The following is a 22,190-nucleotide window of genomic DNA, read 5'->3' as shown; positions in this document are numbered from 1 at the left end:
CAACTCAGTCAATGGAAGGAGAGGTTGTCGAATTTTTAAATAATCTGAAATTGAAGAGGGGGATTAAACTAAAGTTTTCAAAAGTTTTAGGAGTGGCTAAAATGGAAAAAAGATGGAAACCCCAGGTTTGAGAGGTGAAATATGACTTTTTAAAGTTTAAAAACTTTAGACATGAATAAAATTATTAATTTTTAAAATTTAGAAGAGAAGATAGTGAATTATATATATATTTTTTAACATTATTATTAAAATAATAATTTTACTTTTTATCATAATTAAAATTTTTAATAGAAATTAATTTATAAATAGATATTTAAATTTTTTAAAATTTTATAAATGTGTATTTTCCTTTCATTAAAATTTAAGTGTGAAACAATCCTTTGGCCACAGTGAAAAAAAATGAAACTTTCGGAAGTAACGTGGCAGCAGCTATGGGCATTGTGTCGCGAGTTGGCGAAGCAAAAGCATTGAGTGAAAGCAAAAGTAGCTTTTTTTTTATTTCATATTATTTCTTGTGGAGATAACTTAGGGATAACAACAATTTCATCCCTAAAGTTTACCTAAATCCCTTTAATTGTATAAACATTATATGTCTTAATCTCTTTTAGCATAATTCTAGTACCTAAATTTGCTAATTACAGGGACTAAAAAATTAAGATAAAGTGTAGGGACGAAATGAACATTTGATTTCCAGCAAATTCCAAATTCCAACAGGTACACGCATTAGATAGTTTACCCACGCCTTCAAATCTTGACAAACCAGACAACGTCAACAAAAGCGTCTTTTTATTCTCATCAATTGGAAACTCCTGCTGTAGTATCTCTTTGAATCTTTCATCTCCTCTCCTCTCCTCTCTCTCAGGTAACAGACTCCTTTTCTCTTTCTCTGGAAAATTCTATGTTTTTACATCCAAGTTCCGTTCTTTGGATATCTTGTATTCAGTGTGATTTTGGTGGCTTTGTTTATATGCTTCTGAAATTGTAACTTCAATTGAAAATGGTTTGGTGGGTTGTGTTGAAAAGAAGGCTATTTGAGTTCAGTGAAGATTGAGCATGCGCCTAGGATTGATTTAATGGAAGAATGTTTTATTTGATATTAATATTTGTCAGCTTGCTTGGTTTGTGTTAATTGTTCGGGGATTTGGATTTTGAATGGGTTTTTCAAATGGGAAATTGAGTAAATTTGTTGGACTTCCATTTTGATTGTACCTTATTGGTGATTTTTGATATAGGAATAAAGCTTATCAGCCATGGGAAATACTGAATCAGCATATGATGAAGATGATTCTATACATCAACCACGGTCTTACACTGGAGGTTCAATGGATTATGATCATCAGCCTCACTCTTATGCTGGAAGTTCAACGGATTATGATCATCAGCCACATCCTTTCCTGGGAAGTTCCATGGATCCTGGTCATCAACCACATTCGTCTACTGGAAGTTCAATAAGTCATGGGCCTCCACTGCCATCATATGTGATAAGTTCGACGGATCATAAGTACCAACATCATATGCATCCTAGACGTATAGCTGACAATTTCAGTTCATTGGATCAGGTAGTGAAACTCAAACCTTGCCAAACAGCAAAACACAAGTTTGAGTTACAGGTGGATAGGTTTTAGAATGAATTCTTGGATATTCAAAACCTTTTAAGCTATCTTAAGTCTGTATTATACGTTTTCTGGTTTTAGATAACTTGACTGTGTACAAATGTACTACACAGTGATTTCATCTGAAAGAATTAGCTTGGATATCAACTTTGCTTTACCACTCTTAGTTGGGGTTATTTCCATTGCCTTCTGGTTTTATTTGTGACAGTTAGGCTCCTAAAAATTGCATTTTACACCATGACCTTCCCAAATGCAAGACTTTAGGTCTGCCCTAAGCAGATATTGACAAATGATTAACTACTCTAATATAAAAGGTGACAGCACATTTAAAACCAGTGGCATGATAATCAATCCTTAACCAAGTTTCCATATTTAATCAGAGAATACAATTTGAAGATGACATTTTATGCTATTTGTCATTGTAAGCTGCATGTGTTACTTGTAATTTTAGGTTATATCTGCACTACGAGAAGCTGGTCTTGAGTCGTCTAATTTAATACTTGGTATTGACTTCACAAAGAGCAATGAGTGGACAGGTAATTCTTATATCCATCATATAATATATATTTTAAGTTTTCATTAATTGGGGAGAAATAATACAATTTATCAATTCTAGGCAGGTATTCATTTAACAGGAAAAGCCTTCACGCCATTAGTAACACCCCTAATCCATATGAACAAGCAATCTCTATAATTGGCCGTACATTGTCTCCTTTTGATGAAGATAATTTGATTCCCTGTTTCGGATTTGGTGATGGTTAGTATCCATTTTAACATTGTTTTTGTTAGAAACTATTTAGGGATGTTTTCTTGGACTTGCTAAACTATTATGTGCTCTTTTGCAGCAACAACACATGACAAGTATGTATTCAGCTTTTATCCTGGTCAACAGTATTGTCATGGTTTTGAAGAAGCTCTTGCTCGTTATAGAGAGATTGTTCCTCATTTGAAGTTGTCAGGTTCTTGATGTCTAATCTTTACTTACTGTTTTACTTTAGCTCTCTAAACTGTCCAAAGTGTGTTTCATTTGCATATACTCTACTGTTGACTTCCTTAGCAAATTAGCTTTTTATTTAGACTTGGATTTTGTGAATTGAAAATTTCTTCCTTCATGGATTAGCTCTTGTGTCCATGACAGTAAGGCAAAAATAATGTTATTGATTATTAGGAAAATTTGTGACTCTAAGATTTTCTTCCTTACCCTGCTTCTGAAGTTGCACTTTCCTGCTTTGGCGATCATATTACTAGTAGTAAATTGATGGTTATTATTTAAGTGGAATTAATATTATAATTTCTGGTTACAACTACTGATGACCAGAAAATTATATTTACATGAGTTGACCTAAAGAAGCAAAATTATTTTCAGACATTTTAGGATGTGATTTGTATTTGAGAATGAAACAATTTAGGAAGTCATTTAATTAGGTCCTCTGTCTTAAAAGTGATTGTTATGTGTTGTAATCATTTTACATTAGTTATGTTTCTATTAGTAATTTAGAGTTTTCTATTTCTGGGTTATCTATGACTATAAATATGGTACTAGCTAATTTAGTTAGCAAGATCTGTTGTGGCTGTGCAAGCAGTCCTGGATCCGAATCTTACTTGAAATGTAGTTGAGTTTATCTTATCAGCATCACCATTATTAAATAAATAAGACATTTTTATTACTAAAATTGGTTTTAATGATTGAAGCTTTGCTACGAACATGGAAAACATCTTTTATCTGCATTTTAGTGGATGATGCATGTAACTACCTTTTTTCTGTTGTCATAACTGCATTTTACACATTAATTCTTGTTAATTGCATTTGCGGTTGAATAAATTGAAGTTGATGCTGATGATTTCTTTGCCTTTTCAAGGCCCAACCTCATTTGCACCGATTATTGATGCGGCAATTGATATTGTGGAGGCAAGCAACAGGCAGTATCATGTACTCGTAATTATTGCTGATGGACAGGTTCATAAAACACTTTTCTGCCTATGGTTTCATATCATAAAGTTTTTGCTTCTACCATTGCCTTCTCATCGCTGAATGTTTATGGGACCAATAGGTTACGAGGAATCTTGATACACCACCTGGAAGTTTTAGTCCACAGGAAAAAGCAACCATAGACTCCATTGTTGCTGCCAGGTAAGCAAGACCATCTCTAATCTTGAGTTACAATCATGTCATTATTGTCGTCTTGATCACTAATATTTTTGTGAACAGCCACCATCCTCTCTCAATCATTTTGGTTGGGGTGGGAGACGGACCATGGGACTCCGTGCAACAATTTGATGATAACATTCCTCATCGCTCATTTGACAACTTCCAGGTACATTATAATCTCTGGCTAGGCACTGAGGTGTATGTGTTAACATCTTGATGAGGTTTAAGATATATTGCTTTGCATATTCTATGAGTTTTGATACTTGTAAATATAGAAACATCTTTATCCTCTGTAGATTTTCGAAGCCACTAATTTCTGTGGTACACTCAAACTGATTTTCTGGGTGAAGCTTTTAAAAATTAGCTTGTAATTTGGTTATGAAAAATCACATTGCATGTTGGTGATAGTGGTGTAATTTGCCTGATGTCTACCGTGCAATTTGTGAATAGCATAACGTATCAAAAAATGAAATATCCGCTGCACCATGTAATTGAGTGAATAGGCTGTAGTGTTCTTTGCAGATAAACCAGTTAAAAGAATTTTTCAAAAGCTGATTGCGCACTTTGCAAAACATATTCCAACTTTTATATCTTAACTCTTTATGGTTTTATGCTACTTTTCATTTGATGTAGTTAATCAAAGTATGTTTAAGACAGCTTATATTATCTACTTTCCCCTTTTTAGTTCGTCAACTTCACAAAAATAATGTCAGAGAACACGGACATATCAAAGAAGGAAGCAGCCTTTGCACTTGCCGCTCTCATGGAAATTCCACTTCAGTTCAAAGCCACCCTAAGCCTCCCTCCTGTCAAGTAAGGCTAGGAGCTACGATTTTAATTAATTTTGAATTTCAGTTTATGAACTTTATTTAAATAAACCATTTACCTCCGTGCAGTGAAGATTTTGTTACTGGTCGACGCACCACACCACTTCCACCTCCAGATCAAGTGATTGATCATAATAATGCAGTTAAATTTGTTCCTCCCATGCCTAAACCTGAAACAGTAGAGCCAACGGCACCAGCTGAAGTGGTATATTGCTTCCCCAAAACCTGTTTACTTCAGTTCTCACTTTGAATGAGTATTTGGTTTTGAGAAACAAGTTTGTGTTGTTCAAGGTATGCCCCATTTGCTTGACAAACCCGAAGGACATGGCTTTTGGTTGTGGTCATATGGTAAGTGCATTCAATCATTTTTTCTTGTGGGTTTTATATCAAGATTTTGTCATGTTGGTATATTTATTGTGGGTTCTGAATCAAATTCTCTTTAAATTCTTGTATTACAGTTCATGCCTCATGCTTTGCTGGAAATGTTATGTGTACATGCAGTAGTCTACATGAAAAGCAAAACAAACCAAACTTTTAAAACACTCACAATTCCTAAACTAGGAACAGTTAGAAAAACATAAGAGCTACAATTGATATGAGCAAATAGTACAATCTATTGAAATTTAACATAAAAACTTCTTGTGAGAATCTATATATACTGAAGGTCCTGCTAACGTGGTAGATTTCTTGTCAGTAAGATTTGTTGCTTACTGCTATGAACTAGCTCTCCTACAATTTCTAAGCACAAACGTTCACAGAGCTGATGCCATGGGCTAGAATATGTAGAAATTAGTTGGGAGTTTACATGAAGGGAAAGTAGAATGCATATAATCTGGTTACAGATGAGATGATTGAAGAGAAAAATAAAACTGTTCTCCTAAATGCAATAGATGTTATATTCACAAGTTAAAGAAAGCATCAAAATGCTGTGAGAATATATGAAAAATCTGTAGAATCCTTTTCTGTTCTGATTTGTAAAAGATTCTCATTCTGAAAATCTTTCTTGGCTTTCCGCAAAAACAAAAATATACCAAATGGTAACTAACATTTGTTTTTGTGTTGAAGACTTGCAAAGATTGCAGTGCAACATTATCAACATGTCCGATGTGCAGGCAACCAATAACAACGCGCTTGAGATTGTATACTTGACTGCCAGTTACTTCCCCAATGTTCAAAAATTAATGTATCATTACATTTGCCATGCATATCTATAGAAGAGGGAAAGTGCAAAATTGCATATTAACAAGCTTTTTCGTGTCTGATTGAGGTAATATTTTGCAGCATGTATTATTTTCAGTACATATTATTTTATGTGCAATTTGATTTGAAATTTTTGTAAGTGTTATATAATATTATGTTATTGATCACTAATGATAGGGTTTACATATTATCAATTATGGGATACTAGTAAATTTAACAAATCCAACACATTTTGGTACCTTTACCCCCTCCAGTAACATAAGACTCAACATCTGTTGACTCAACATCTGTTTAAAAGTTCCACCTGTCCAACTGCTGCATTGCCTCAGCCATGTCTTTCTGTGCTTTCTTTCTCCGGTAAAATATTGGACAGTCCCGGCTGTGAAGAAAGCACATCATATTATAAGTGAACTATAAGAAACATGTAAGCAGATATGAAAAATACAACTAACACCACATAACCATAATAATCGCATCACAAACCCGCAAATTATGAAGAGGAAGAAAAAATTTCATCAACTTATTAAGTAATCAAAATGGGGGGCCCTCACAGTTGCAACCAAACTCTTCTCACTTAAAGAGTAAGGAAAAGGTACAAACCTAGTGCAGAGCACATCCAGATGAAGAGAACCTTGACATTCTTGACACTGCGTCCACAGCCTTCCAAAAAGTTCTTCTAATTCAGATACTGCAACCATTCAATGTTTCAGATAATCAACACTTGATTAACAAGTCAAAGTTAAACTTCCTTCACATGAGAAACCAGAAAGATCAGAAACAGATGTCTACCATGAGAAACAGTTTTGCAGTACAGCTCAGCTTCTCTTCCTTTGCAGTGTGGGCAGAGGGTTCCCTCACTGGCAAAAACAAACGTAGTCTGTCGTTAATTCTTAAATAAAGTAATACAACGAAAGGTATGTTTAGACGGCACCTTACATAACTCCTCACAACACATAACATTTTAAATAAGAAAATCCAATAATAGTATTTACATTCCTAACAAATGGAAAAAGGAATCTAAAGGATGCAATGAAAGAAAAAAGCGAGGGAGGATAAATCATACCTAATAAGTGTTTTGCAGCCAATACAAGTTAGTTTCTTCTTAGCAAATTTCATTATGCCACAATTTGCAGGAGTAGTGATGGAAATAGATCTTGTGTGACTTCCTTGGAGAAGTTCTTGGTTAGCATTCTTCAAAATGGGCTCAAAAATTCTTAAAATTGGCTGTTAATTTCAGAAAATTGTTAGCAAGCAAGTAAAATGGAAATAAAAAAGTACAAACAATTAGACCAACCTTTGCAATCTGATTATCAAGATAATACTGAGTGTCTATCGGAATATTATTTTCTAGCACATAAATGGGATCCTCTGACCTCTCATAAGCCTGATCATCATTGAAGGATTAACTTTGATAAACCAGAAAACTGAATGCTAATAATTTTTCAGCGATAGTAAGACTTTTAAAAATTGGAAAAAGTAATTACCTTGGCACCTTTAGCAGCTTTTATAATGACATAAGGTACACGATCCCCAACATTTGGAGCAGTGGCAGCATCTCTCTGTGAATAAAAAATTAACAATATTATTTATATTCCATGCTATGAATCAAGATTGTTATCAACAGCACCCAAGGCATGTGCAAAGATATAAAATATGTAGTGTCAGTTAATCACGGCCTGAAAGCATCTTACAACAAAAAAATGATCTCATAATCGTGTGCAATATTTTTTCTATTATGGGTTCAGACTGACCTTACGCATTCTTTCAGCAAGTTCAACATGAGCTGTTTTCACTTCATAATCATCTCCTGTCTTTGTCAGACCCTGTCACATTTGTGCAGGCCACTTTCATCAAATGAAAAAAATACAAACTAACCCAAGAAGCATGTAAAGAATATATTCAAAACATATACCAACCTTAGTAATCACCAAAAGTGACAAATCCATGCGGTTCATGAGAAGATCTGAAATGGTATTCTTGACATATTGAACAGCACCAGGAACATCTCTGTTGATTAGTATTTTATGAAGGCACTCAGTTACAAGGTTTTTAACCAATAAACAATTGTCTCTTCGAACTGTTTCAATGCCTGTCCATAAGAAACATGAGAGAGGCAGGACTAAAAATGCACTGAATCTCAAATGGTTGACAAATACAGTTCTTTACCTTTAGTATCCATTTTGTCGAACTTTTTGGGATTTGTCCAGAACAAACCAGCATATCTCTTCTTGCTAATCAATAGATATGGATAATAAACCTTCTCAAACTCTAGTTTGATAGGCTTCATCACACATCCCAGAACAAAGACAAATAAATAAGAAACTAGTCCTACATTAATTACAAAGAAAAAAATGTCTTATATTGAAGATTCGTACACAAATGGATGATTAATTAAATGTAGACCTGCATAATTTCATTATTCTAACAAAATATAAAAGAGTTTTATAACAGATTTTAAAATTCCCAGGAAGCTTCTAAAATATTTGATACAATTGAGGTCCACCTATTTTTTAAGTGAACACACTGAAGGTAAATGATATCTTCTGTAAATATATTTCAAATTACAAATGAGATAATATCATGAACAGTATGATTTGAAATATCGGTAAGCCTAGCTTCAGAATTCTGAGAATTTATGTATTTGTCATTTGGCATCCCAGAGAAGTTTGGATTCTGACAAAAACAATTGTAATTGACAAATTAGAAACTGCAATCTCAAGCTTTTATCCTCATCCTTTGGAATTTTCAAAAAAAAAAAAAAAAAAGTTAATCCAAAACAAATTCACCTATTTGGCAACTCAAACTGATAGCTATTTATCATACTGTCAAAAACTATGATTTTACTTGTTTGATACACTTCTTCAAGTAGAGCTTTGTAAGTAGAGGAAGTGGTTATACTGGCAGCGATCAAGAAGCAGTCTCAACAAAAAAGTTTTATGTATTTGTTTGCCAACCACTTCTATAATTTTAGATAATATAACACTTCAAGCATAAAATTTAAATTTCTACTAGTAGACAAAAATGAAATTTTTATCTCGAGAAGCTCTCCCCAAAATCACAACCAAGCAAATGGAAAAAGTCTCAAAACATTAACATCCAAAAGTATCTATTTTTGTCAAAAAAAGAAAGAAAAAAATACAATGAGCACAAATACTAGCCCTAACAATTAATTCTACGAATATTAAATAATGTTAGAATGTCTTGTACTCAGAGAAATAAGTTAAGAAACTTATGTAAAAGAAAAAATATATACACACACTCACTTTCAGAAAAGTTCCACTGATGTAATCAGCAGCTTCTCTCCCTAAATTCATAGCTTCCTCTACTGTAGGTACACCAAATTGTACCATGACAGAGTCTGTATCCCCATATATAACCTGTACACATAAAAGTATCGAGTTCATAAGCCATGAGGCAACACTACCAACCTATAACAAAACACAAAAGAAAAAACAGTACACACAATTGTATCCAATTAACTAATCTATCCCCTTGATTACACACAAGTACTTTCTATTGTACAACTTATTGTGTACTTCAGGATATAAGAATATAAAATATTTAAAATATAACAAGAAATAAAAACTCAACGGAAATTATATTTACATATAGGCAAACACACAAAATTTAACTACAAGTTCAAAAAATTATATAACCTAAGGCAAATTGAATTTATTGATGTTTCAAGATTTAAAAAATAATAACGCTCTAAAAGAAGTATGAGAGATTTCTTGAGTTGCATTACAAGAATATTGATTCACATTTTCATACCACCGACAATCATCTACGCCAAGTTATGGACTCTTAATTGCACCAACCAAGTATGACACAGATACTCTTTTGAAAAGAGAACATGTCAGTCTGGCACCCTTACTACTAGGTGAAGTCAAAAGAGGTAGACATTCGATTTACTTAGAAGATATTTGCATTTATCTGTTCCCAAAGTGCATTGTAAATTTGTGCAGATTATAGATATTGACCATACATTTTAGTGAAAAATGATTAATAAAGAAAGTCAAAGTTAAAATTGCATTCGTTTTCTGGAGGTAAATTTACAATTCAGATACCCTTCATAGAAACTCAAAATGTGTATACAAAAGGCTAACACCACAAATAACCACTGAATATATAATCCATTCTTGGCATCTCCCTGTCTGAAATATTACAAATAAAAATTTTATGGCGCACCTCTGCATTGTGTTCATAGCCTCCTAGCATCGTAAATTTATCCTCCACAAGTTTCTTGGTGTGTTCAATCATTTGTCGGCCTTTACAAGACAACCAATTCATTAGACCATGCGGGACTACAGCTGAAAACTTATTTTAGCATGGACTAAGCAATCATTGGGGATGCATGAATAATAGTACCATAGCTTGTGACACTTGAAGATATCTCTATACATGGTAACTGACCGACAGTAGCTCCCGTAAATCCATATACAGAATTTGCACTTATCTGGAAGAATTAACCAGCATGCATCACAGAGATCACCCCGATGAAGAATGCATATGAGAGACCACGTAAATTACATTATTGATCAGTTAGCAAAACCAAAGTGAAGGATAACAGTGGCACTTACCTTCAAAGCCAGTTGTCGACCATCTAGAACAGCCTTCTCAAATGGATCCGTTGCTTCCTAAAACAAATAACAGAATAATGTACTATAACAAAGGGGCCAGTGGTAATAAAGTAAATTAAATAGAAAATGGGTTTATAATACATTACAACTCAATGCAGATCTAATAAATGCAAGAGAAACTTAAGAAAACAAAGTACCTTCAAATCTGCCTTTGCTCTTTTACGAGCACCTAATAATTCTTCAAGAATCTCAGGAAGTATTCCCTGAAAGTATATGGTTATATATAGTTACCAATTAGGACATGTTATAATATATATCTGTATGTATGTATGTATGTAAGGGAAAGAATGTAAAAAAATAAATAAATATGCAAAACAAACAATTTGACCTTTTGCAAATTTGCTTTAACAAATATTTCTCCAGAGGGAGTTTTATTGACACACTCAGGTGGAAGATTGAGTTTGCGAGCATCTTCAGGCATCACCTTCACAGATATTAATATACATAAAAAAATTAGAACAAAAAGCTTCTCAGTTGAAACCAATGTGAGAAAGAGAGCACATGATATAGTTGTCAAGACAATCACCAGAGTGCTGTAACATAAATTATAAGCCATCATAATTGATGGATACAAAGAAGCAAAATCTAACGTTGCAATTGGCTTCTCGTAGAATCCTGCCCTCGCCTCCAAGACCTAAATTTTGAAACACCCAAAATGCCTAAGGATGTACGATATGATAATTGTAGCCTATACAATTCATCAAGAAAGTTAAGTGAAAGAGCTTCAGTACATATTAGAAGTCACATGTAAACAATCTTTGACATACCTTTGTTCTTTTTAGTAGCAGAACTCTGAAAAGACTTCTGATTGAATGTTTAACAATAGCTTTGTAATGTGTTTCATACATGGGATTGGATTGTATTATGAATATCTTGTCTGGAGCAAATTAGATCATAGGCTTGTACATAGAAAATAGGTTTACATTTCACTTATAAATTATTCAACAATTAAATGTAAGTTAAATTTTTATTTATAATAGTAAAATAAAACAACATATATAACATTGTTACTACTTAATTATGAAAAAAAAAAAAAAACAGATGGAGATGGCAAAATAAGTGGATGAGGTGTTTCATAAGGGCAAAAATAGTAACTTGGCTATTTCAACTACGCATACATTAGGAATTTTTTCTAACCATCATAGGAATAGGTTTCTATTCCTTCCCAAAGTTTGTTTATGATCAACAAAACATGCTAGTATGAGCAATGGCATCAAAATACACAATCAAAACAATTGTGCTAATAAAAAAATGACACAAAATACATTCTAACCAGGAAGCTTCTAGTATATGCCAAGCTAGTTAGGCCAGAAAACGTGAAGGCAATAAACCATTTTTATTATAAAAAATGATTCATGAAAAATAAAACCAAATATTAATTTCAACCTTGTTAAGAGCAACATAAATATTTACGATCTGTCGATTTTGAAAATAATAATATATCCAAGTGATGAATAATCCCGTTGAATAAAATAGTGCTTCTTCTAAGTGAAATCCAACTATTGTTATATACCACAATCATAGGTATGAGTCAAACTTACGGTTGCACCTTCATATGTTCCTTGTTCAGATCCTGCCTGTTTAACATTTGGAATCACAAGATCCTTCTGCTTAGCCTTCCTAAGAAGTTGAGAAAGCACCTGAAGAAAATTGATTAAAATAATAGACTTTAGCATATCAAATGACTTAGAACATCTAAACTAACCGAATAACTCATTACAGTAACCTTGATGCTTTGCCCTCTGGAAAGTAGAAAAGATATAGGAACACCTGTGACACGAGCCATCTCAACATAGTTGAAAATGAACATCAATTTATCCAAAAGTCTCTGTGGGAGATAAGCATCCTGCCTCTCAACAAAAAGATTTTTGATTGAACTGAGTATGATTTCTAATTCACTCCTTACATTGAGCTTATTAAAGTAATGCATAATGCATTTATGGTAAAGACACATGTTGTATAAAACTGTTGACAGCATAGACTGCCGTAGATCTCACATGTAAAAGGGCTGAAAGAGTGACAGGAATGTCTTAATAAGAAAAGATCTCTTTCTAAATTTAGTATCATGAATAATTGGTTCTTTTAAAACCCCAAGGAAAAATCTCTTCTTTCATTTAAAGATTCAAAGAAATTTAAATTAAGAACTTCAATAAATTTTACATAAAGAAAAGGAATCTTGAAATAAATCCACATTATAAACCAACAATTTTGGTAACTTGAATGAGTGTTTCATGGAAATCTCATGCTCAATCACTTGTCTATGCTGGAAGAAATCTAATATAATCCTTAAGATTCATTCTCAAATAGGAGTTATTACTTCCTCCCACACACTTCAACAACATAAAAAATAATAAAACATAGAGCCCATGAAAAACAAATCTTTGGTTATTGATCCATTTTTATACAAAGATTTTGTGAAAAAGATTTCAAGATAACTATGTTTATGTCAATTCCTAAAATATTGGTGTTAAAATTTTAGTTAAAAATATAAGTTCAAATCTGGAGATGAGATGGTGGCACTGATGGGTGCTGAGGAGATAATGGCAATGGCAGCATATAAAAAGCTAAGAAGATAATAATAGTGATGACTTCACATAAGATAATGGTGATGCCACTAAGTAGGTCATTCCTACTAGAGAAAGAGAAGACTTAATAACAAACAAGGTAGGAAAAAAGATCAATCCAAAGTACACTGGAAGTTAAAAAACAGACCTTTAAACAATAAACAGCAAGCCGCCTCCTTGTTTCAGCATTCCCATTCTGAAGGTCGGATATTATTGAATGGTGGACATCCTCTTTCTGCATACCATAAAATGATGTCAAGCATATCAACAACAAATACAACATACAAGATTAAATGAATATTAAAAAACAGAAGACTAAGAAACAACTAAACAAAGCAAATAAACCTATGGTATGGTGACTTTGATGACAAATTCATGATAGAGAAGGACCTAAAGGGATATTAACATAAAGTGAAAACCTTCACAGACCCATCACATAACTATGTACTTAATGGGGCTTAACCAAGGAAGCACGGAAACGTACTGCACAGTGCATTCCTGCGTTTTTGACACATTTCAGTTTCTGAAACGACTCGAAACGGATATGAAACGTTTCGGGGCTGTTTCGGTTATTTTGCAAAAAAACAAAACATGTTTCTTGACATATCCCTAAGAATAGGAAACGTCCCAAAGCAATATGCTTCTTCCTTATTCCCAATTTCATTCAATTTCCAATAACCTAGCATCTCTCCATCCCAGGCATACGTCTCGGCTCCTCACCGTCTCTGACTCCAACTCTGGTGCGGCATCTCAACTCCTCATTGTCTCCAGCGGCTCAAAGTTCGGGCGAATCTATTACGTTATTCTTCATATTCTTCTGCAATCTTCATATTTCTCTTCAATATTCAATTTGGCAATTAAACTATAGAGATATAAATTAGTCTTTGGTAAAAAGACTTTCTTAGATAGTTATTAAAGGAACATGTAAAGCATTTTCTTGTCAGAATTTTGAAGATCAGAAGAAGGATAGAAGAACATAAGAAAAACCTAGAGAGAAGTTTGAAATATGCAGAGGGAAAAAAGTAAGAGACTGAACAGTAAAATATTCATTCAAAAATTAATATTGTCTGGTTTAGATTTTAATTATATTAGTGTTGGATTGTAAATACTTCCAGGAAGAGTTGGAAAAATGTCCAATTGTTGTGTTTTTTTTTTAGATACAAAGTATTGTATTTTTTTATAAAACTTTTTTATTTATAAATAATCCCAATATTTTTAATATTTATACGTTTCTCCACGTTTCCGTTTCCTATATTTTTGAAAAAATACGTTTCGATGTTTCCGTTTCGAAGTTTCCGTGTTTTGACATTTCTGTTTCCATGCTATTTAGGGCTTAACAATTTAGATTCATATGTTTCTTCCCATAACGACCATGCCTTCACAGCAACAATCTCACATATATAACACTAACACAGAATATCTAGCTGAGAACAAGGACTAGAAAGGCTAAAACAAAAATTTTTAAAAAAAGGGAAAAGACCAACAGGCAGGCTGTGTTCATAAGGTAGAAAACAAACAAATGTCTATGGGGCAGAAGTGAATGCAGATTATGGAGAAAAGAAAAAACACAATCATTGGAGCCAATGGATGCATCAATGTGTTTCACTTTGTTTATTGTTTACACAAATATTTTGCAATGTCAAAAAGGAATCCTGAAGCATACCTGCTCAGAGAGAAAGTGAGCTGAAACAGAATTCAGAGAGTAAGAACTCAGTTTATAATCTCGTTGCACTACCTACAGCGATAAAGCAAAGCAGAATATATTGTCTGTCACTTGGATAGATCCATTTATATCTCACTGAAAAAGTACAGGATCATTTAAGCAAACACAATCTTAAAAAACCTGAAGCAAATCAAATTGAACTCTCCCTTCTACAGTAACTTCTTTACTTTCCCTTGTTCCTAATTGTCTGTAATACCAAAAAGCATTGATAAGCCAAACGAATTAATGAGCAAATCAACAGGACAGTTCATTCATATGATAATCATGAGATAAATATGCCTATTAAACATTGTACATCCTATCTGAAGAATAGCATTTGGACCAATCACATTGAGGAAAACATCGCTCCATTATGAATTCAACTTACAGCAAGCAAACAGAAGTACAAACAATTAATTTTTAGAAAGCTTATGATAATGCTGATCAAAGCATATTGGACCTCATTCTAGAAGTCAAAATGGTTCACAGTGGAGGAAATGTAGCCATGTTCATCCAAATTCGATGAATATTTGTGCTATATAATGGGAAATTCGTGGATAGTCAGTATTCTAGCTCCCTATGAACTTCAGCAACAAGAGAGTTTCATGGCAACTCTTTCCTCTTCAAACTTAAACTGTGAGGGCCTACTTCGTTACTTGTGTATATTTTGGTCCAGTTTTGCTCTAGCATAGTTAGGTAACATTGTTTTTGCTAGTTTCTAGTTCTGAAGTATTTTCTTTTTCCCAGACAGAGTGCTCACCTTTTGAAAATCCTACATTTTACTACTACAAGTATTTTGTTCATAATAAGAATAAAAATAATGTGTTATGATTACGAACCGTGAAGAAAAAGTTGTATCTTTAACACGGACTCTGCTGTTCCTGATGCGGCCCAGCATAGGAAACTCAACTATTCCCAAAGTTTGAGCTCTCTATTAGAACAGAAAGTGCATTAAGTTGGATCACTTGGAAATATATCCACAAGCAAGAAAACTACTCATAACCAATACAGATATGGAAAGAGAGAAGAAAATAGTAAATATAAGATTTTACAAGCAAAACAGGAAAAGTTTTACAGCGATATTAATGGATTCAAAAGAGGGGGGGTGGAATACTTCAGTTACCTCAATAAGATATGGCAAATCAAACTTGCAAATATTATAACCAATTATAACATCAGGGTCCACTTCACGGATAAAATCCTGCAAGTAAAACCTTCTCATTAAACCATGAAACACCTATAGAAATGTGATGCTATTCCTATATGACAGTGAATTATATTCTTCATGCATTGGAAACAGATAGTTCAAAGAAGACTTAAAATATATGTTAGCTATTCCAGCCTCCTGAAATCCCTATCTACAGAGTTCTTATGGCAATATTTTGGGTGGTTTAAAAGAGAGAGACAGTTAAGACTTTTAAAGATAAAAGATAGGAAATCATCCACTATTTATGGAATAGAGTACCCATTAATCATACCTTTAGGTTTAAGCATCAAACGGGTTTTCATGAATTTTTTTCCCTTTTATATTCATTTTAGTAGGCATGGATTCCTAAGATATTCTAGTATATGTTAATATAGGTCTAGTTTTCTAGAATAAGGTGTTTAAAGGTATCTGTTTGGATGTCTTTAGGTGTTCTTAGTATGAATCCTTTAGATTTCCTCACTGAAGGACCGCTAATAGTTGCTGGTCAGAAAAAGAAGAAGAAGAAGAGGAAGACTGAGAAAAAGATGATATTGAGTAGAATCTAATGCTCCATTATTTCAATTTCTTCAAATTTTTAGCTTTACAGAAGGACTCCATCTAAATTCATATTAAGGATTGCAATTAATAAAAAAGAAGAAGAAATGCAATTCAATGATTCAAAAATTCCCTCCTGTGTACTTACAATCTAAAAAATCCATGGATATAATATTAAGGATTTTTTTTTTGATTATATATTTTTAAATTTAGATAATAAGATTCATGTAGAAAAATTCTTTAAAGACATTACCCTCCAAGAAAGCAAAACTTCTCTTTCAGAATCAAAAGACATCACATCTACACCAACAATTGGAGAGCATGACTTAAGGGTCATGACATTACGGATAAATGGCTGATTTTCTCCTTGCAAGGTAACTAGATTAGCCACCTAGAAACAAATAAATTTTTATCAGAAATACTGGGAAAAAAACTATCATAAAAAAGTTAGTTGATACTCTATGAATCAGATTGGTGTCCATAAATTAAATAGAGGACCTGGATAACAGGGTCGTGGGAAGGCTCGGGAAAATGACCTTTACGACCAGCACATTCAATGTCAAAACTCAATATACGGAAAGGAGCCATTTTTAAGTATTCACCTTCAGGGCGATGGCTAATTAATTCTGAATATCTAAGAACAGTTAAGGAAAAAACTACCACGACATGAAATATAAACAAGTAAATATATATATATATATAGAGAGACAACACAAATGCGTGCATATAATGAATCTCAGATATAGATTTCACCATGCACAAAGATACAGGCAATCAAACTCCAGTTGGCAATAGGAGAAAATCTTTGCTGACTTCTTATATTTTCCAGCAGGCACTTCAATCCAATTGCCACCAACAATGTTGCAATCAACCATGAAACGAAGTGCAAATAGAACATTGCTTTCATATGTCATGAAGCTCTTCATACCAAAGCCATCAATTTGTATGCCTCTATCAAGAATTCCTACATATTTTCAACAATTCACTGTATTTAAAAATAATAATAAGAAAAGATTCGTGAACCAGGAGTTAAAACAAGCACACATGTAAGGTGCAAGGATCAGTTATGTGTGTGTGTGCATCAGTTCTTATATGGATGTCTACATGTAACTCAATGTCAAGACATTTAAAAGGCCTGAGATTTCAATGAGGGAATAAGCCAGAATGAATTCAGTGGTAACAGAAATTATATGGCCAACCACAATGAAAGAATAATACAAAAAGAAATAAAAGAACTTCAATACTCTACCACGACAACTCGCAACCATGGTAGGCAGAGCAACCACAATCTTGAGAAAAGGTTGGGACTGCTGTTGTTGGTAATACATAATACTTCTTTTTTGCACCATTTCAATGCGTCGAACAAACTGGGGTGCCTTATTGTTCTTGTTGGCATCCCTCATCCTCTCCTGATGGACAACGAAACAAGAATAATTACATTAACCCAACAATAAATCAAAATATTAATGTGGTTAAACCATATACCTCAAGGGTCTTGTGGAAACGGGAGATATCATCTGGGCCCATTCCTAGAGGGCAGCTAATGTAGAAATATGGCTCAAATCCATGAACATTGCAGCAAACACTATGTCCTAACAAATACAAATAGTATAATGATTAGTTTCTGATAGAGACCCCAATAGAAATATTATATTAAATAAATAATACTGACAATAAATAAGAGATGTCAGCTCCTCCCCTAATGCCATAACCTCTCTATCAACCAATGGTTGCCCAAATACCAAATAATAAATATTTTCCTCCTCTACCTCAATGTCAATTACTCATATTTATAATTCCAATATTTTAAAGTTCAAATCAAATATTTATCCTTATTAAATCTAATATTCAACCTAATCAAATCAAATATCCTATCATAAATATCTTATAATTAAATCAAATATACTATCTTAATTTAAATATATATCATTAATTTTATTATTATTATTATTTATTTGATCTTAACATTACCCGTCCATTTGAAAACCACCTTATCCTCAAAGTGGGGATTATTTTGAGATTTTTTTTCTAACATTTCTACCTACCCAACTTGAAAAAACCCCTCCTATTTTGCCATTGGTCAGAAACATCAACTCCATGTTGTTTACCATTGCCAAAAACACTACTTTGATATCGTTCGTCTTAATTATAATCATATATGTTTCAAATCCCAACCTTAGAATCTCTTTCTCGCCAAATCCAATATCATCCACCACAAGAACTCCTAGTCCAGCATTAATCTTGTTGTCTTCGTTGTCAATCACAGGATTTTTTATGACTTCCTCCTCCGATAGCAGCAATGGTGGTTGAACAAATTCTTTTATGACTTCCTCACCTTCCTCCTTAGACAGTGGCAATGGTGATTAAACTTCAATCTCATTGTCTTCCTCAATTTCCTTGTCGGAATCTTCCATTTCAACCAAATGGATTTCTCTTTTTTGCTTCTCATCAAATACAATTATGATGTCATCTTCATCCAATTCGTCCTCTTTCACCATAAGAACCACCCATGATTTACATTCATGGTTGTAATTAGGTTTTTCTATTCTTTCACAATAAAGACAAATTTCATTCACCCACATTGTTCGGATCTCCAATTGCATCAATTGTCAGATAAACCTCCATCTTCCATTTTCATCTTGCATCATATCAACTATCCCCATTCTCATAATCATACTGCTCTAATACCACTTTGATAGAAACCCCAATAGATAAATTATACTAAATAAATAATATTGACAAATAAGAGGTGTGAACTCTCCATAACCTCCCTATTAGCCAATGGTTGCCTAAATACCCAAATAACAAATATTTTTCTCCCCTACCTCAATGTCAATCACTCATATTTATAATTCCAATATTTTAAAGTTCAAATCCAAATATTATCTTAATCAAATCAAATATTTATCCTAATTAAATCTAATATTCAACCTAATCAAATCAATTATCCTATCATAAATATCCAATTAAATCCAATATTCAAATTAATCAAACCAAGTATCCTATAATTAAATCAAATATACTATCTTAATTTAAATATTTATATCATTAATTTTTTTATTATTATTATTATTTCATACAAACCAAAGTTTAACAAATAACTCCCATCAATATGATAAAACAAATAGGATTAAAATTTTATAACAGACCTCCCCTTATGTCAATATCATCCATTAAAAGTTCAATCACAAAACTATTTAGTGTTCACTGCTGAAAATTAATGGTGAGGAATTTTTAAACAACCCAAGACTAAATGAATCCTTTCCTTCCGCAGAAAACCACCACGTTACTATTCAGTACAATAAACATAATTTCTAAACAATTTTCCAGCAACATTAAAGCATAAACCATCTAAACCGCACTACAATTCTACTAAATAAAAATCACTCAAATCGAAATAGAAATTTCAATAACTAACCTTCCCTTGTTACTCCAAATATCCGTATAATAGCCGCAGGCCCAGATGAATGGGGCAACAATTCTTTATGACTTTCACCAATCACATAATCAATATCCAATTGCTGAAAAACTAAACATAAGAAAAACAATTTTAATATTCCAGAAACCCTAACAATCAGTACCAAATAAAGAAACATCAAACTGACAGTGACTCACTAATGTTTTGTGACTGTGACACATAGAAAGGGGAAAGTGGTGGGCGGGCCCATTTGGAAAGCCGAGAAGCAAAGGCCTGGCGCTGCTTGATATCGCGGAGGATGAGAGATTCCTCATCCTCCGGCAGGAGGGTTTCGTCGAGAAAAACGTCCTCGTCGACAAATTCTTCATCTACGTTTGACGTTGCCGGCGTTACGGTTTGCTGTTTGGAAGACGGCGGTTGGTGTGGCGCCGGGGTCGACGGCGGCCGCTTACGGCGGTTGTTGTTGTTGCCGTTCATAGATGGTTCAGTTAGGACCGAGGTCGAGAGTGTTTTGGTTTTTTGGAGGGATTTGGTGTAGTTAGAAGTGAAATTCCCGCCAGTTAAGGTTTTTATAGGCAGGTTTTGTCACGTGAAATGCGCCTGACTTGAATTTAATATAAATGGGAAATATCTTTTTATCTTTCTTATTATTATTAACAAATTTGTCAGAAATCAAATTGTGTTTTTGGATCTAAGGTGTGTAAAATTCTTCAACGCAAAATTTTTTTTATTGATTTTTGGCTAATATTTAATAATAGGCCTGATTATTGTGTTATTATGTGAATTTGGGTGTAGTTGATTTGAAATATAGGTGTGAAACTCTATGTTGAACTTGCACCCATTTAAGCAACCAAAAAAAAAAAAAACTTGCACCCATAGATTCAATGGAACTTCAAAGTTTCAATTAGAAGAAACAGGGAGGGAAGGAGAAAAATTTTGGCCCAAAGGGGGATGTTGGCCAAATCACGCCAAATTTGGCTAAATAGACAAAATATATCCAAAAATATAAATAATCGCATATTTTGGGCAATATGATAAGGATCACATGCACTACTATTTATGATAGATGAACGATTGTGTGCCATTTTCTGTAACACCCACAAATACGTTTTAAAGGTATAGTAGTCATTTTGTATAAGTATGATTGAAGTATGAATGAATTTAAAGTGAATTTCATGCTTGGGTATAATTTTTGGGTGACACATGACCATTCATGGAGAGATAAGATCTTTGTGATATGAAAGTTTATATTATGACATGGTTATTTTGATTTACTATCATTGGACCCTTAAATATTTTAATGATGTTAAAAACACAAGTTTGAATGTTTAACATTGTCTAAGGAATGTGTGAAAAATATTATCAAATAAACACAAATTCAAAAATGCAAAAACAGAACATACTTGCCCATGTTCCATGCCTACATGCCCGTGTGTCATGCCAAACACAAGGAAAAAATGACCTTGTAGCCTCTACGTGTAATTTTGGGCAAAGTCAACAAGACACATGCTCGTGTAGCTTCTAACACACACTTGTGTATATGCAAAAATTTAGTCATTCACTTGTCGTTCCTTTCCCGTTTGATTTCCCATTCAAGCTTTTGGAATTTTAGGAGAAAATCATATATGAAGGTAGAACCACTGTGTTTCATCATGGAATGACTGTGCATACCCATGTGTGTTTTGATCAAGATTTGACCAAGCGTAAAAATAAAGGATATTTAAATGACACACGCTTGTGTCTCTCAGGCACATGCCCATGTGTTGTGTAGATTCATGAAGAAATTGTTGCTTTCGAAGCTCAACAGATATATTATCCCAACCAATGATTATACAAGTCATTTCAACCATTTAAGACTATAAATTGAAGACTTTTTGATGTAGAATAGGTTAGAGATTATTAATGTAAAATCTTATACTCTTTTCTTCTCCAAATTTCTTTCCAAAAGCTTATAACTCACTCATTTAAGAGAAACACTTGCACTTATTCTTTGTATCAGCCTTATAGAGGCAATTTACAATCACTTTTTCTATATTCAAACTTTTGCATGAAATCGCAGGTAAACTATTGTGGCGGTGCAATCCCTGAGAACTAATGTACATGGGCAAAATCCTAAAAAACTATTGTAAAGAGACAATATATTTTTGAGTGAAACTTCAAGCAGGTTACTTGAAGAAATGGATATACAAGACTTGGAAAAGAGAGTTCCAAACCACTATAAACTCTTGAGCATTTATATCCCTCTCCCTTTACTTTATGTTTTACATATGTGTTGTATGTTTTAATAAGTTCTTGAATATAGTTTGTGCTTAATTGTTTGAATATATTGTTGTTTG

At 33.3% G+C, this 22,190-nt stretch overlaps 2 protein-coding genes across 3 annotated transcripts; one reads left to right on the top strand and one right to left on the bottom strand.

The window, feature by feature from the left end:
- The first annotated feature begins 701 nt into the window (after positions 1-701).
- LOC123199088 (E3 ubiquitin-protein ligase RGLG3-like) lies at positions 702-5,986 on the top strand. Its single transcript, XM_044613922.1, has 12 exons — positions 702-862; positions 1,233-1,559; positions 2,065-2,149; positions 2,230-2,370; positions 2,459-2,572; positions 3,473-3,570; positions 3,665-3,744; positions 3,823-3,928; positions 4,448-4,575; positions 4,659-4,794; positions 4,881-4,937; positions 5,655-5,986. Exons 2-12 carry the CDS (start codon positions 1,251-1,253, stop codon positions 5,736-5,738), a joined length of 1,338 nt encoding a protein of 445 aa, XP_044469857.1. The 5' UTR covers positions 702-862; positions 1,233-1,250; the 3' UTR covers positions 5,739-5,986.
- Positions 5,891-20,403, bottom strand: LOC123199087 (DNA polymerase delta catalytic subunit). Of its 2 annotated transcripts, XM_044613920.1 has the most exons (30): positions 20,052-20,403; positions 19,855-19,965; positions 17,922-18,028; positions 17,686-17,845; positions 17,205-17,400; positions 16,935-17,070; positions 16,690-16,827; positions 15,819-15,896; positions 15,535-15,626; positions 14,837-14,903; positions 14,657-14,728; positions 13,142-13,228; positions 12,156-12,275; positions 11,971-12,069; positions 10,956-11,063; positions 10,758-10,853; positions 10,567-10,632; positions 10,370-10,426; positions 10,158-10,245; positions 9,978-10,057; positions 9,053-9,166; positions 7,956-8,070; positions 7,706-7,878; positions 7,541-7,612; positions 7,274-7,348; positions 7,084-7,173; positions 6,853-7,013; positions 6,579-6,646; positions 6,390-6,477; positions 5,891-6,168 (listed from the first exon to the last, which is right to left on the bottom strand). In XM_044613920.1, exons 1-30 carry the CDS (start codon positions 20,329-20,331, stop codon positions 6,081-6,083), a joined length of 3,282 nt encoding a protein of 1,093 aa, XP_044469855.1. In that variant the 5' UTR covers positions 20,332-20,403; the 3' UTR covers positions 5,891-6,080. The 2 variants fall into 2 exon arrangements, with proteins under 2 accessions (XP_044469855.1, XP_044469856.1); XM_044613921.1 differs by lacking the exon at positions 10,956-11,063.
- Between the last annotated feature and the right edge of the window lie 1,787 nt (positions 20,404-22,190).

The sequence above is a fragment of the Mangifera indica genome, chromosome 16 (genome assembly GCF_011075055.1).
Source record: "Mangifera indica cultivar Alphonso chromosome 16, CATAS_Mindica_2.1, whole genome shotgun sequence".
NCBI lineage: Eukaryota > Viridiplantae > Streptophyta > Magnoliopsida > Sapindales > Anacardiaceae > Mangifera > Mangifera indica.
The sequence above is the reverse complement of the archived record's forward strand: the minus strand, read 5'-3'. Positions and strand labels throughout refer to the sequence as shown.

Bases quoted from the DNA above. Each gene is read 5' to 3' on its own strand.
- LOC123199088 (XM_044613922.1), top strand. From the start codon at position 1,251: ATGGGAAATACTGAATCAGCATATGATGAAGATGATTCTATACATCAA. The intron at 2,150-2,229 runs GTAATTCTTATA...TATCAATTCTAG, and splicing joins AAAGAGCAATGAGTGGACAG to GCAGGTATTCATTTAACAGG. The intron at 2,573-3,472 runs GTTCTTGATGTC...TGCCTTTTCAAG, and splicing joins TCCTCATTTGAAGTTGTCAG to GCCCAACCTCATTTGCACCG.
- LOC123199087 (XM_044613920.1), bottom strand. From the start codon at position 20,331: ATGAACGGCAACAACAACAACCGCCGTAAGCGGCCGCCGTCGACCCCG. The intron at 15,897-16,689 runs GTAATGTCTTTA...TTTTACTTGCAG, and splicing joins AAGTTTTGCTTTCTTGGAGG to GATTTTATCCGTGAAGTGGA. The intron at 7,613-7,705 runs GTTGGTATATGT...CAAATGTGACAG, and splicing joins CACTTTTGGTGATTACTAAG to GGTCTGACAAAGACAGGAGA.